We start from the raw sequence: 16,805 nt of genomic DNA, 5'->3' as shown, positions 1-16,805 counted from the left end.
TTCAAGTCATTTTCATGTCGTCTTTAGTGAATATCCATCGTTCTTGCAAGTCTTTTCCTGATGAGGGACACTTTTTTTGAACAAAGGCTCAGCCGTCTCTGCTGTAGAGCAGCAAACGTTTGCCAAGTGGTCGGGCCACACAGTCGATGTGACCACTGAGAGCTACACATAATTCATGCAGCGTTTACACGGATATTCCAGCATCATTAACGTTTACACAAATTATTCAATAGCATGTGCCTAGCTGCCTGTGTGGTATGGTAGGTGGAGGATTCACTGTCGTCTTGTTTAATTCAGAGCTGATACATAAAAATATCTCATATTTTATTTACCTGTATTTTAGCTGATAATTAAGTTCCTTTTTTTAAGATTTCATCTTATGATCAGTACTGCAATATCTTCTTTTGTAGTTTGAGACTGGAAATAGCTCCTTTCTGATTAACACAAAGCATGGTAATCAATATTCATTAAAGCAAATAAAATACCTTTCTGCTAGTTTTGGAAGAAAGGGTCGGCTCATCACTTACTGTTGTTTATGCACATTTTTAATTCAGGAACAGACAAAAGCAGATAAAACTATTCAAACAAAACGAATTAAAAATTATATTCCTGATTGCCTTAAAGAATTTCATTTATTTTTCATTAAAACAGGGAAAATGCTCCCAGCAGCCAAACCAACCGAGGTCTCCCTTTTGCAGGTAATCGCTGAATGCACGGCCATTTAATTGAAAATTTGAACTGAGCAACATTAAATTCTGTATGTGAAGGAACTGATGTTGTTAAGTCTCTTAGCAGGTGCGAAACGGACCATTCAGATCTGACCAGTCCAGATTTTTTGGGTGTGAGGTCTTGTTGCATTTCAGATAGTTATTGAGTTCATTATTATTTCATTAGAAAACATTTTTCTAATTTGCTGATTCATCTGGTTTCTTGTCAGTGCCAGAACTGTACAAACCAACAGCATTAAATGCTTGTTAACCGTGTGGCATGAGCCATATGAATTACTAAAGCTCAACACACAGAGTTTATTTGGGGTAGTCTTTCCACGTGGTGTGTGTTTTTACATAGACCAAAGTCTGTTTAACTTATCCACACATTTCCATGATGTGCTTTTGAGCTCTCCTTCATCCTTCATCCTATCATGTCTCCTGTAAATCATGGTGTTCAAACACCTGGAGATTGGGAAATCCTTTTAATCGATGCTCTTCCAAAGGAAACCCAGGAAAATAACTTTCATATTCCAAGTGGCTGAAGCAACATTTCCAAGTCCGGAGATCAGGTATTATTATTTTTTCCAGCTCATTAAACGTGACGTTTCATTCTTCCGCCATGTAGCTTCACATCAACTCCATGGTACGAGATATACTGAGAGGCATTTTAATCACAGCTGCTCCAACCAAACAGCTGTTGGCCGCAAGTTGGAAACGTCGGTTTAATGGGCTGTGCAACCAGTAAGTTAAAACATTACAGATGTTTCTGAGGAATTGTTTAGATTTGCCTTTGAGTTCATCTGAAGGCTGTAGTCTGAGGCCTTGAAATAATAATCTTGTTATCAACACAAGGCAAAAAGATCAGGGCAGCACAGGAGGCATATTCAGTCTGCAGATCTCTCTGCTGCTCACTTTCTAACAGGCCGGTTTCTTCTAGCCATATCGCTCACTCTGATTTATCCCACACATTTGCTGTTAATGCAATTTACTGCCTCGACAGATTCACAGATTAAATTGAGCGAGTGATGATAAGTCATAATTCCATTTTACCTTCACTGTGGCAGATTGCCAGTGGCTCAAACAGCTGGGGAGGCAGCTGCAAATCTGTCACACAGGGTTTATTTACTCTAGTCTATGCCGTCATACACGAGCTGAGACACCAGGTCAGAGGCAGATGTGTCTTCTGGTGGGTGGAGAGGAATGAAGCAAAACCCGAAGATCCTCTAATAAATGCATGACTTTCATTGATACTGCAGCATTAACACACTCCCATGCATTGGGTGATGTCTGGCATCTTTGTAGAAGGAGAAGAGCGTTGTCCTGCTCATGAAGTAAAACTAAGCAGCACAGAGCCAAGCACGTGGAATCGCTACACTATTTAAAGCAACAAATCAGAGCTATGAAGGCATACATATTTGACAAATCTTGACTTCTCTCACCCTCAGGAAAGCAAAAATCATACATTATTATAATAGCAACAGTGTTTTTCAGTGTTGTTAATAAACACTGGGAGGTTTTTTTCCAGCATAAATGTTGGAAGTAGGTTCTCTCCACTTCCTGTGTCATATGTCCATATTTCATTTGAAATTTAGATTTAGGAGAGAAAGTAACGGACATTGCAGGAACACTTCTCAGTGAACACATATACCAAAATCTATAGTATCTTTCCTCTCCCTGCAGCTTCTGTTGTAAAAGTTATTGACATACTAAGCTGAAACCATGGCAACAATGACGTGGCAAATCTATGCATTGTAGATAATTATGTTTGCTTTTCAGCTTATAGGTCCAATTTGCTGTATTCATTGTTGGCATTTTTGGAAATGGGAATGCTAAGTTTCACCTAGGAGAGGCACAGAAATGCAACCGTAAAGAGGATCAGCAGGAGACTTTAAGGGTTAGAATTTACAGCACCTTCATTATTTGTTGTTTACTCAGAGAAAAGAATGGAAGAAGGTCAATCAGTCATCTGTCCCTTTGAGGGGCCGGGCGCCACAGCCTTTAAAACTCTGACAATGACTACTCTATAAAAACAGAGACACACAGTCACGCAGCAAGACAGTGATCCTTTCAGACAGGCATAGATAGACAGATAGATAGATAGATAGATAGATAGATAGATAGATAGATAGATAGATCTGTTAGTAGGGTTGAACTACTACTGATTAATAAAAACGTAGAAACATGGAGCACGTCTAGTGATTTAACTTCGTCAATGACGACAGTTTGTAAAAGTGAATTTTGAATTATTGTATGCTGAATAGTTTACATTTTACTATGATGACCCATGTGTGTGTGTGTGTTTCCAAGATCTGTGAGCAACAGATGGAAAGTACCAGAACTAGTATTGTAACATAATGATGATAATCAATCATTATGATTTGCGTCCTGTGATTAGCTGGCGTCTCATCCGGGGTGTACCCGACCTGGGATAGGCTCGAGGAGGCCCGTGACCCGCAGGGCGGATAAAGCAGCTGGAGATGAGACGATTGAGATGTAACACTGTTTTCTGGGGATGAAAGTAGAACTATCGATCTACAAATATTAAGGAGAAACTTAACTTAATATTAGCTAGAGAATGACAAGTTAGCTCATCTTTGCTCGTTCTTCATTTTCAAGCATCTGCCACAGAACAGACACACAAACGATCCAGGCTGAAGAGATACACCAGGAGAGGGCAGCAGAATGAACGAGGTGTTCTCTCGGAAGAAACAGGAACCGGTCAGACCCACCAGGAATGAGCAGGAAAAATACTGGAAGGATATGTGGGAAGGAGAAGCATGACACAACAACCATGCCGCGTGGCTACTGGACCTGAGACCGGACCACGGCAACCTCCCAGAACAAGAACCATTCAGTGTGTTTGGACTTGGGCGAGGGGGCAGTCTACCTCCAGGGCACTGCCATGGTGCCCTTGAGCAAGGCTCCCACCCACCCCATTTGCTCTGGGTGTGCTGGCTATGGCTTCACCCTATAGGCCCCTACGCATAAATGCATGTGTGTGTTTGTGGACTGTTCACAGGGGCCCACTATAGAGTACAAATGTAATTATGTTGTGTGTGTTTGCATGAATAATGAGATAAGAAGATTTAAAATTAAGATAAAAAATTATAATAGTCTGGACTGCAACTATTTTATTTGCCCAATAGAGGGGAGCATTCAATAACGTGAACCTTAAATGATGCTCTTTATGGAAGAAGGCGGGAGGAGAGCAGCTCTCTCTCTCTCTCTGTCGCTCTCACACACATACACACACTCACACACACGGAGCGAGAGACAGAGAAAGTGTGAGAGAGCAAGAGAGAGAGAGAGAGAGAGAGAGATACAGTCTTAATGCTGCATAATATGCACGTCAGATCGTTCATGTCAGGTTTAACAACGAGATGGTTGTTAAATGTCTCTGTGTCCTTCCTGCATTTATTTTTTGAGAAAATAAAGCCATTGTAAAACACTGAACGGTTGAAATTAGGATAAACATGGATAAATAATGTAACATACTGTACTCCAGGCATGGGCAAACCCGGGGGCCATATGCGGCCCGTTGGTCTTTTTAATCCGGCCCGCCAAACTTGTCCAAATTATATCATTAAATAAAATTGTATTGTAATTAAACCTCATTCATTTGACCTTTTCCCTGTAATGCTACCTGTAAAAGGCCAAATCCTTTAATGCAATAGCTTTCATGTGTCATTCATATTAGCTCATATTATACTCCATCCATCTGTTCTTGGTCCGGCCCCTCTGTCAAATTTTAGAACCTATTGTGGCCCGCGAGTCAAAAGGTTTGCCCACCCCTGCTCTACTCTGTTGTCCTCCTGAAATAAACATGTTTGCCCAATAAAGACACAACGAGAAATCTAACTCCTCTCATGACCTTCATGCCGCTTTAAGTATTATTTTGCAAATATATGAAGTGATGTGATCACTATCACTGATTTTTCATTATTGAGGGGCTTTCAGAGAAGCAGATGTCCTTCTGTTGAGTCTCTGCTCTCATCATTGTTATCTGGTCTGCTTGTGTTGCAGTGAGGATGGAAGCTTTTAGCCTGAGAGGGAAACTGTTTGTTCTGCAGCAGCTGCTTGTCTCACACATAGATACAGAACCACAAGCCTTTCACTGGACAGAACTGTTTACGTGTGTGCGCCAAATATGACCTATTTACTCTACATAAACGGTCATTTTATGGCTGAAGTTGTTTCTCTGTGTTTAACGAACACACAATCAGAGATAGTGACAATTAGGACACAGGTACACACACACCCCGCACACTGAAGGGCAATTAGGTGGTCAGAAGGACAAGAAAGCTTTTAGGTCCGCACCATTAACTCCCTTTCAGTGCCTGGAAGGGTTTCCATTAACTTAACCCTGTTTGTTTTTAATCTCTTGCTCCAACTTGACAAACAGAGATCAGCTTGCTGCGTCTCATCAGAGCAGCTACAGAGAGTCATTGATTCTCTGTCCACAGCTCAGCTGATTGAGTGGAAAGAGTTCAAATATTTAGATCTGATCTACGATCCACGCTGATCACTGCATCTTACTCTACAGAGTATCTTACAGAAAGGGGACCGTTGCTATTCTTTGTGAGATACTTTTACTCAGACTGCAAAATCAGCTACACTGCATTTCCCCCAAAGGAAGAATACGCATTGGTTTATTAAAACAGGATATTCACTTTACAAAATGTTGGGATTGTGAGTAAAACGTGTAAAATAATTTTCTAATTCTTATCTACATATTAAAATACACATGTATCAGAGAAGAAGTATTTTCCGTTTTTCATATATTTCTATTGTACAGGTTAAAATGTTAGTTCTTCAGTTAGTCGGGGAAATGAAATATCGATGACTTAAAGAAATATAAAAAAATAAATACAAATTTTTATAAATACACACTACTGTTCAAATGGTCGGGGTCACCCAGACAAAGGAAGGTCAGTTCCATAGCTTCTCTAATTAGCTAAACTGTTTTCAGCTGTGCTAACATGATGGCACAGGGTTTTCTAATCATCCATTAGCCTTCTGACACACTGAGCAAACACATTGTACCATCAGAACACCGGAGTGATGGTTGCTGGACATGCCTCTATACACCGATGCGGCTAGAATAGTAATTTACCGCATTAGTGATGTATAGAGAGTATTTCTGATTAGTTTAAAGTTATCATTGAAAGTGGTATATATAAGATCCTCACAGTGGTTTTCTTTCAGAAATAAGGACATTTCTAAGTGACCCCAAACCTTTGAACGGTAGTGTATATATATAAAAGAAATTGTGGTCTTGACCAACCCGGGCGGTATGGCGTCTCCTTCAGGCTCAGGTTCTCTATCAGAGCATTGGGAGCTTGAGCGTTCTGCAGGTTCTAGGACAACGCCCTTCTGTACGGATATGTCGGACGCAGTTCCTGGTATCTGCTGGAGCCATTCATTCATATATATATATATATATGCATATGTATGTATGTATGTATGTATAAATGACAAAAATAAATATTCATCACTTGTGGTCTTGTTTTTATTTATTTCCATTGTTGTATTACTTTAAAATTCCTGCAGTGTCATTTTGTAAAGAAACATGCGAGATGCCAAATTCAGTGTCGGCCAGTGCAGCTCAGCAACAAGCTGAGGACATTGTTGTTTTCAAACTTTTCCAAACTTTACATGAATGTATTCACCGACTATCAAATTGATTAAAATGATCAATAATAAATAAGTTTAGATACAGATTTTTTTAGTAAACAGTCATTCACAGTACTTTTCTTTTGGCTTTACATGCATGACAAACCCAGTTGGTTCAAGCCATAGACCATATTTCCTTTTATTTTGTCGTCGTCACTGCATCGACTGCTTCTATCAATAACTCTTTATGAACTCTGACTCTCATGAAGCCCAGAAGCCAAAGCACAACAAAGCGGAACAAGTCCCACCATTATTGACCACATCGCAAATGCAGCTTCAGCATTTCCTGATATTCTTTGATTAAGGTTTGGGTTTGACTCCCAGACACAGAGCCAGCTCATTCCTCTGGATCTTCCCGTCCTTGTTGACGTCACAGTGACTCAGCATAATGGCCCGCAGTTTGTCCAGCTCAGGGCCGGTGATGTTGGGCTGAAGAGGAGCGAGGCAGAGGAAGGGAGAGAGGGAAGGCAACAAATCATTGAATGTCTTTGTAACCATAATGAAGTTTATGTTTTTAGCTGGTTCAACATCAGTATCCTACCAGCCAGCAACTATACAGATTTATTTTGTTTACAGTTCTCACAGATATTATGAAGTTTTAGTCTCACGCACACCTTTTCATGTTAACCGGTAGAAAATGTGTTAACAAATAACAAAAAAATTCTAATTCTTGAAAATTGTCTCAAGACATCGTTAAAACAGTTTTTACAATAATGTGTGAATGTTTACATTTAAAAATCCTGCATCACAAAATGTGCAGTTTTGTAATGGAAACTATAAAAGTTAACTTTAAAATCTGCATAATTATTGTTAACTATACTTCCGCTGTGAAAGCTGCTCATCCTCTGACTTTTCCTTTGCCAAGGAGGTTAAGATTTTTCTCATGTCCAGTTTTATTTTACAATTTTATGTTGGATTGTCAGCAGGATTATATAAACCACCAAAGTTTGTTTTCCAAAATTGGCTGCAGGACATGCCAGAATAGACACCGTTTAATTCCGGTTCAGTGTAAAACTGTGCTGTCACTTTCTTTGATAATTGGAGGGAATTCTGTTTTCTATTTTTTTGATGATCTTGCCTAGGAAAACAAGCTAAATCTATACTATTTTATTAAAAAATATATTATTTCCAAATGTTGGAACATAAGTATGTAAAAATCAATAAACAGCTGCAGGATATTGTCTTACCCGGACTAAACCCATCATGTCTTTCACGAAGCCATCCACCTCAGCACCTTCCAGCGCTCCTGTCTTACTCTAAATGGAAGAGATGGAGAGAGAGAGAAGGTGAATGAAAGACAAATGAGACAAATGATGGAGGGAGTGCGGATTACTTGACTTGATTACATCAGACCCCCATTATTTAGTCATTTATCTAAATTTCTGGACTCATTCTTGCGTTCATTGGTGGGGCTAGAACTCATCCCAGTTTGCAGGGATGCTAACTATAATCTGCAGCTTGGAATGTGTGTCTGTTAATCCTATTACTGGTTATATGAAATTTCTACCTCTAGGTATACAACATGATCTGAAGCAGAGGTACACCAGAGCTGCTTGACAACATCACAGCTCATGAGAAAAATATGATGCAGCTTCTGATGTTCCTCTTTACTGCAGTAAGTTTAGTAAAATAATACATAAAAACTACTTTTAACTAATTGATTGCCTGTGCTTTAGGACAACTACCTCCAGCATGTCTCTATGCAGACACTCGCTACCCTGAGCAGAAGTGTAAAATATTACGTTATTCTATTATCACCATCATTGATTCTCCAGTCCCAATTTAAGCACCGTTCTTCCCATTCGTTTTAGAGAGAATTACTACCTACCCAACTAATGACCTGAGAACCCAACGTTACCTTGTACTTGTACTGCTCTAACATTCTATCTAATAAATATATTCATCATCACCTGATATACCACTCAACACTTCTCACAAACAGCTTGACATGATAGAACAAAGTCCTGAATAAAATTCAACAGGAGAGGACTTGTCCCCGACTGCTGCTTGGAGCTGTGCTGAGAATGAGACGGCCAGATTAACTCATCATCGGAGAGTGACTGGACAATATAATTGGTTCTTTATTATATTATGCTTCATTTCTGAGGTAAAGGAGATAATTGGATTCAGCGATGCTGCACAGACTCCTCTTTGAAACTGTGCACACACATACATACAATTTTAAGCGCATTATAAATTGGGAATAAAAGCCATTGAATTGCTGTCACATCTGTCTATCTGTAGCCTCAGAGTTCTCTGAACCTCTGCTGTGACTCCTTTAGTGTCCAGGGAGTTTTTCCTTTTCGGAAATATAAAAAAAATAACTCATAGAGAATAATCTCTTAAAGCTATGTGTCATAATCTGATAAAGACAGAACACAAGGGGCTGATGGTCCAGTGCATCCACAGCCAGTAACAGTCTAAAGGACAAGGTTCTACACCGTATGTTCTCCTCTAATTTAGCTACTGCTTCAAGTCAGAAACCTTTGGGTCAGAAGGCTTCTGTGTTTAATGTCACTTACCCCATTAAAGAAGCGTGACAAAAGGATGTATAAATATACAGTAAGTGTTTTTGTACTTACAACATCATAGTGGTTAAAGATCTTGTCAAAGTCTCTCTTTCTCTCCTCTTTGGTGCCGGCCTTAGGAGAAGGAAACAGGCCTTAGATGTTGGATTCAAATAAGAAAAGACAACTAGCTCATCTCTTCAATGCCAAATGATTCACATGGTAAAACACACACACACTCACATCCATCTGAAACTGGAGCAGGAAATTCTCCTGTAATGCCAAGATCCTAAAGGAGAAAGAGAAATATTTATTTTGTATTGAAGGGAAGAGAAGGGATTACTCTAAATGAATGTCACAGTAAATGTCATTTTATATGGACATTTCCTTAAAAATTCAACAGTACATGAATTTTGATACAAGACAAGATGATATTATCCCGCTCCTTGACGTACCTGGCCAGGTCGTTCAAATCCAAGCAGCCATCCTTGTTTTTGTCAAAGATTTTCATCTGCAAGACAAAGAGGTTGACAGTTACTAGACAGCATCAGCCTCGCTGGGGATTTCCTGCAACCACCGGTGACTCTCAGGCCAACCTGTGAAATCATTTCACTTTGAGCAGGAAACAATCTCTTCCACATTTTAAGATAAATTCTGGATGGCATTCATTAATTACGGAGTCTATGTCACCTTGACTGCATCACCTCACAACATCTCAATGAAATAAATTCAGAAATCACGAGTCCCTCTGAATTGTTTTTATTTATTTTCTCTCTGAGAACAAGTTTCATCCAAAGAAGCATGAAGACAATAGACAGCTGCAAAAAACATGTCAAACAAGTAAGGAAATATTAAATAGATTAGGCCTCGTGACATGATATTCAACAACTTCCTGCATTTTCTTTCCTCCGTTTCCATGGCTACTCTTGTTTTCACATCTTCTGCTGCTTTTATTTTGTGATTTTCTGATGACGGCTGCAGGAACCTGATTGAGACCTGCTTGAAAATGACATGCAACTCTTTACACCAGCTGTGCTACATGAAGTAAAGACAATTCTGCCTCCTGCAGTGAGACTCAGTAGCACCCGCATACATTGTGCATACGGGTGCTTCAATACCATTGTGTCGGTGTACTCCTCCAGCTTGTCCGATGAGACTTCCCTGTGATGCTGCTGGAACAGGTCTTTCAGGAAAGCCTAAGAGGTGAAAGATAATCTTTTTAGACAGCAAAATGATGAATTACAAAAGACAGGGCACACAATTCTGTTTGTCCCATTGGTGTTCATTTCATCTACAAAGGATCTCTGCCTCGAGCGGAAATGAATTAAGAGAAGTTGAAAGATGTGAAATTACAGGAACGGTGGGTGAAGCTTGCGGTCACTCTGCCAATGTCAATGATAAAGGTTAAACTCTGCAGAGAGAAGCGTAAATGAGGTGTAATGTGTCCTTTTATATGAGGCAATGCATATTTTGTCTGTTGACCACTTTACCTTGAGCTCCAGAGCTGATATGTAGCCACTGCAATCGACGTCATAGCTCCTCCAGATCTACAGTGGGGGATGTTATATTAAATGAAGCACATTTGTCACCATAGCCAGCGGTGCCATTCTCATGTATTATTCAGTGATGAATTATCTCACTAGATCAGATGCAAACACTATATTCATTCGATGTAATTTAGATGCTTAAAAACAAATTTGAATCAAGAACTCCAAGGTGCTACTCCACCGCATTAATAACAATGAAGATGTCAACTGTGCACTGGTTCCATGATTGGATTAGTGAGAAAGAGATCAGTTTACAGAAGATGTTGAGCATTATGGATCACTGATGCAGTACGGAGCCTTGCTATTAACATTAAATGACGAGAAATGATACATGTTAGGAGACACTGTGAGCAGCAGAGCATTGACTCATTTTAGTTTTAATCAATGGTCGCTATTTCTTTTGAAAGATTTGGTTTTTCGGTGGCTGAGTCTGTGAGGACCGGGCCACTACTGGATGTCTTTACTTTATAGTGCAATACTTGGTAAAGTTTTATAATATGTGGGAGGAGAATAGAGTGTTGTTACAAGTTACAACACAATAATATATTGCTATATAGCAATGGAATCACTTCAAAGCTTGTTTAGTCGCCAACATAAAAAGTCTTTCAGCTCTGATCTCATAGTGTAATGTTAAGATACTTAAAAACGAAAACCGTTACAGAACCCAAAGAACAAGGGAAAAAGATCTGTAGAGAAAAAGCTTTGAAACGTGGATCAAATTCTAGAAGACATTGTCACATAATTTAAGAGACAGCAGTTATTGGTTGGTGTGGATGTGAAACCCTACTACGGACAGCTGACACAGGCAGATATGATGGTAACCGTGGAAACTATCATTTCTGGGGGGTTTTATGCAATCTTGTTATTGTTGAGAATGAATTTTACTTTCAGTTCCACTGCCTGGTGTAGAGAGACCTGAGAGTGGATGCATTTCAGCCATTGAGACGCTTCCTGTCACTGAAGCTAGACGTCTTTCTTTTTTTACATGTGGAATTATATAGCATGATTATCATGTTATGAATTTGTTATAGCTTGCATTGTATGTTGATAGGTATGTATAAACCAATATGGGTAGGGCAGAGCACTCGCACATCCTCCTCCACTCTGCTGGTCTGTTACTGGTTAATCTGGTTTTAGATGAATCATTGTCAGGGCACTATATCTCTCCTGCTTTCGTTGATTTAAATTATAAACTGTAGTTTTTAGCTTAAATGTTCTTTATCTGGCTGGTGAATTAATTCTAAACCGTACAACACACAACATCAGTCTACGATGTAGTTTGAACATGCTTCATGTTATTGTGTAATATTTACTGTTCCTATCACCTTTCACTGCCAGTTGGTTCATGACTCATCCATGCCAGATTGATAGACAAGGCTGTCCTACATCATCTTTTCTCAACTCATCATAATGTTTGCCATTGAGTGTAACCCCACCTTCATAAAATCAACACTGTTGTCCAGAGAAGCTTCTCTGCGGAATACTAACAGGAAGTTCTCATCTTCAGGCAGGATCATATTCGCCAACTGGAAAACATGCCAGAGGGCGGAGGTCAGAACAGAGCAGTGAGTGGATAATCATATTTTAAGAACCTTCCCATCTTGTTTCCTCTCGTCTTGTCTGTCCTGCTGTTGGAGAGAAAAGATTACAAGTTTATAGTCTGGTTTTGAAATCTTAATAAAATTAGGGTGTACTTTAATTTTTTGTTTTTTAAAGGATAAAGTTATCTGATGATCATTTAATGATGTCACAAATTAAAGTTTAGTCAAGGACATTTGGAACGCAAGATCCCAGCGATGTTAGAGATTCAAGCAGGCACCACTTATTATTCAGTGAACAGAATAGTGAATCGTGCAGCTTGTGGGTGGATGACCACTGCAGCGAACGGCGAGGAGCATGAAGCCAGAAGCTTGAATGATTAAAAAATAAGAAATGGTCAAAAATGCACAAAACATCATTTATGTATTGCATCCCAAACTACAAAAACCTAAAAACCAAATGCAGTTACAGGAAAAAAGCTTCCATCACATCAAGCATGCTTGGACATAATATGCCTCCCTCTTGGCTGCGCTCCAGTTCATGCTCTTCTTTGCTCTGTCCTGACACTATCAGCCTTCCATTAGCAGATTAAACTGGGCCTCATCATCAATTTGATTGAAATACCAGATGACACTGCGGCAAATCACAAAGCTCAGAGTCAGAATCGGTGCAATGCACCAGTGGACATGCAAAACTCCAGAAGACCCAGCGTTTCAGAAAAGAAAAGTAGGGTTAATTGATCATCTAACTAATCATTTGTTGTCTGAACAATTTCACAGGAAGTGTGGGAAATAACAGCCACATTAAAAAAAAAATTTAATTACAATGAAAAAACCCCACAAGGTCTACAGATACTAGGGCCAGGAAAGTATTGGTGGCTCAAAGAAATGCATGGATGATTGACTGGTATATTGATTGATTTGCCAATCCTTCAAACACAAATGATTGTATGGATCTTTACATATTTGTATTGATTTGTCATGCATATAAAACATTTGGCAGTTGCTTGTGATATAAAATAAATAGTGGAATTTAACAGAAGACTTGTACAAACACAGAATGCAGCATATAAAGTAGCTTCGTAGTAAACAGGACCCACGCTAGTGTCTCCATGATGACCAAAGGTTTCCACCCACTGAAATTAATCTGATCATGCTGGGTTGTTAAGCGCTTAAGAGAACAGTACAATGTTCTGCATGACAACAGGGATGCACCAATCTGATTGGCTGATACCTGACAGGATAGAAAACACACTAACTTGGATTTTTACATTTGGTATAAGAAGTCAGTGTTCTAGTCAGCATACGTCCTACCATTTAATCACCTTTTCCCAGCCCTGATGCCTAGTTGTGATCAGGCAAGGTGGTCAGCAACATTTCAAATGAAATAGCCATCATCAGGGTTCTCTCTATGTTATTAAAAAGGTGAAAGAAAAGTCATGTCATCACTCCATTCTTGTTCAAAGTGGTTGTGGAGCATCCAGATTTATGGTCATGTGGAAAATAGATAAAAATCCTTGCTAATGTTACAAAAACTGAAATCAATGTTGGATTCACCCATCTATCCAGATCCACTCCTTAATGTAATGACTTCCTCTATTCCGTATAGCTCCATGTAAATCTGCCAGTCACAAGCTCTTTCTTGGATGTGAGAGCCATCCTGGAAGTTCAACACTGTGCAGTATATAGATTTTTAATGAGGAAGAGGAGCAAACTGGATTAGAAAAGAAAGCACCTCTTGGGCGCCTCCTTCATCAGCCGTGTATGGAAGATTGGAAAAACGCTAATGTACGGAAAGGGTTGACCGTCAACCACAGTTAATCAGTGTCTCAAACACTCCAGAGATATATTGATTTTTACAGCTTCATGACTAAATGGCTAGAGCACTTTGGATCTGTGGTTCAATGCATTAATGGTTTGTATACTGTATATCTCCTTCTGCACTTGATTGCACTCTCTGCCCTTTTGCTGTCTTATGCTGGATCAATTGCACTGAGTAGAAACTGAGAATGCATCGTCAACAAAACATGGCTTTAAATATCTGGGAACCAGCCCAGTCTCATTCAATTCAATTCATTTACTCAAATTAAAAAAGGTTTTGGAAACACACATTCGTGCTTCCCAAGCATTTTCTTTGCCACACTTGACATATTTCACATATTGGATTTTTATCTGCACACAGTACATAGTTCATATGGTGTACATAAAGTACAACCGTAAATATGAATTTTAAATAAGTATGCAATGAAACAAAGCATTTTGATGAAAGATAAAAGCTTTATTATGAAAATAATGATCAAGTGAATGTTGTACTGTACCTCCTGAATTTGTAGTTTCCCATCAGCAGTGACATCATAGGCAGACATAAACCTGTGCTTCAGTCTCTGGACTTTGTCTTCAGTCACTTTCTCCTGGAGAGATAACGTACTTTAGAATTAAATTGATTTTCTGGCCCCGACACCAGGATGTCATGTTGTGTAGCAACTGAGCAGAGAAAGGATATATAATATCCCAAAATACCGGTAATGTAAATTGTGCAAAATAATGAAAACAATTGTTGCATGGAATGGATTGAAGATCCATGAAGATCCTAAGATACAATTCTATTGAAGGGCAAATGTAATGTCTGAGTCATAGTTCTGGAGAAATGTCACCATGGTAACTTTGATCTATCGTCTTTCTTTCAGGCTCTGACGTTCTAAATTGAAGGCTAACTATTTTTAGATATAGCTCTTCCTGTGTATTCCTGGCCTCGCCTCTCTCTCCAATGAGCAGAATGCTAATGCTAATCTGATTTGCATTGTTCTTTCTTGTTAATCCAGGTTAACCAACCACAGTTTGACCAGAAGCTTCACGGAACGGAACGCCAGAATATCTTTGGATGATCAATTTATTATGAAATATGTCTAACAGCTAAAACATCTAATTCTCTGGTGGAGTCTCATTGAGAACGATGATTGATTGCTTTACCGTAACTATAGAAACCAGCAAATCTATCACGTTCACATTTTGCATCGAGCAGCGCAGCGCACACAGTCTGCAAACAGCTTGGTGCCGGAGCTCATTACTGGAGGACAAGCGTCAATCTGCAACGCAACCATCCCATCTTGGCTCTGTTACCCAGGATTCACTGATAAATTACATTTATCACATCAAAATTCATCAAGTCTCTCAAGAAGAATGAATTAAAAAATGTCTTATGAAAAACAAATCTGCATCTGAACATTATGTCAGAAAGGGGAAAGAAGTGGCCATGGCAGGATATGGTTCCTCATCTCCGCCTGATGAACTCTTAATAATAACACAACTGTCATGTTTTTGTAGAGTGGCAGAAATACAGAAAACAGATATTACCGGGGGCATTGCCGAATAAAAGCAAATATCACGGTTGGTGTTTTCTGTTTTAGTACCCCATTAACAGGAAATCTCATTTCACACAGACAAACAGGCCAGAGGATGAAGTGATGCTGGTACAGACACCGAGAGCGCCCCTGAGTCTAGCATCCTTAGACTCACCCCACCCACCGGAGAAATCTGTGTTCACATCAAAGTGGTGGATCACGTAAATATCTATGAATACAGCTCAGCAGTAGAAATACTGATTAATTAAACCAGAATAGTATAATTACAGATTATAGCATTATTAGTAATTCACCTAAACTAATTTGACTCACCTGTGGACCAAGCTTTTTCATCATGTGGCGGAAAAACTCATCGAGCTCTTTGCCCTCAATGTAGCCATTATCTGTCAAAGACATAACAAGTCATAGAAGTTTGAATTTACTTTCAAACAATGAACTATGACTGCCGGACTGTTTTTGTATCTCGAACATATTTTGTATTTGATTACATGAAGTCTTGTTGGGCACTTCTTCCTTTTGCTGCTTTCAGTTCCAGATAGAACCCTCTATGTCTACAAGCACAGAACTCGTCAGCAGATTTGTTTAACAGGTTAAAAATAAGAAAAGAAATCTATACATAACACAAGCACTCTAAAATAATATCACAATTTTATCCACACCAACAAGGCTAATCTTTTTAACTCACCAGTGTCTACAGAGAAAATCTCAGAAGCACTGTGTTGTTTTTCAGAATAATTCTGCAGAAACAATTAACCATGTCATCAACTATCCTCACCATCTGCATCAAAGTATTGCCAGATTTCCAGGAAACCCGCTGCATCCAGGTTATTAAAAGCACTGTCCATTGTAATGAAGAAATGCAAAAGTGTCACAGTCAACACAGGAAACAGTGACTGAGGTGGCAAACTGTACTACACTGTTCAGCCGCCTGCTCAGCTGGCATATGGGCTTTCCGAGTTGTTCAAAAAATTAAGAGGCACACCAATCAGAGAGAGAGGGAGAGAGAGAGGAAGAGAGCTGTAGCTTTGTACTTGCCCCCTGGTGGTTGTATTTCTACACTGCAATGCAATGCAATAAAATAACGCAGGCATTTTGAAGCCTGTAAAATTATTCAACAAGTTTTAATATTTTCAGGAACAAACCCATAGCATACATAATGTGTACTTTTACATTGCTGGCTAAAGTCATGTTGTTTTGAATGTTTTTTTATGATTCAAGAAACATGATTTTTTTTATTATCAAATTAATACACAACAAATACATTTTAAATGAACAAAATATACAAGTCAATGAAAGACTAAAGTTTTGAGACATCACCGTTTTTTAATTCCAAAGACATTGGAGACAAACCCTTAGTATAGTAGTGTTCTTAGTACCAAAACAATACAGGATCTGCTGTGTTCACATAGATGTGTGAATATATCACAGTGTGTATATGTTACATGTTCACAACTTAAACATATATACA

At 39.1% G+C, this 16,805-nt stretch overlaps 1 protein-coding gene across 1 annotated transcript; it reads right to left on the bottom strand.

The window, feature by feature from the left end:
- Nucleotides 1–6,213: 6,213 nt before the first annotated feature.
- scgn (secretagogin, EF-hand calcium binding protein) lies at nt 6,214–16,182 on the bottom strand. The gene is made up of 11 exons (XM_068759608.1): nt 16,113–16,182; nt 15,650–15,720; nt 14,294–14,386; nt 11,874–11,963; nt 10,381–10,437; nt 10,009–10,086; nt 9,346–9,401; nt 9,134–9,179; nt 8,966–9,025; nt 7,571–7,639; nt 6,214–6,812 (listed from the first exon to the last, which is right to left on the bottom strand). The coding sequence occupies exons 1-11, from the start codon at nt 16,180–16,182 to the stop codon at nt 6,684–6,686; spliced, it is 819 nt and encodes a 272-aa protein (XP_068615709.1). The 3' UTR covers nt 6,214–6,683.
- Between the last annotated feature and the right edge of the window lie 623 nt (nt 16,183–16,805).

The sequence above is a fragment of the Brachionichthys hirsutus genome, chromosome 3 (genome assembly GCF_040956055.1).
Source record: "Brachionichthys hirsutus isolate HB-005 chromosome 3, CSIRO-AGI_Bhir_v1, whole genome shotgun sequence".
NCBI lineage: Eukaryota > Metazoa > Chordata > Actinopteri > Lophiiformes > Brachionichthyidae > Brachionichthys > Brachionichthys hirsutus.
Note: the sequence above shows the minus strand (reverse complement) of the source record. Positions and strands in the feature narration are given on the sequence as shown.

Bases quoted from the DNA above. Each gene is read 5' to 3' on its own strand.
- scgn (XM_068759608.1), bottom strand. From the start codon at position 16,182: ATGGACAGTGCTTTTAATAACCTGGATGCAGCGGGTTTCCTGGAAATC. The intron at 10,087-10,380 runs GTAAAGTGGTCA...TTCACCTCTTAG, and splicing joins TATCAGCTCTGGAGCTCAAG to GCTTTCCTGAAAGACCTGTT. The intron at 9,180-9,345 runs GTACGTCAAGGA...TTTCTCCTTTAG, and splicing joins GATTTGAACGACCTGGCCAG to GATCTTGGCATTACAGGAGA.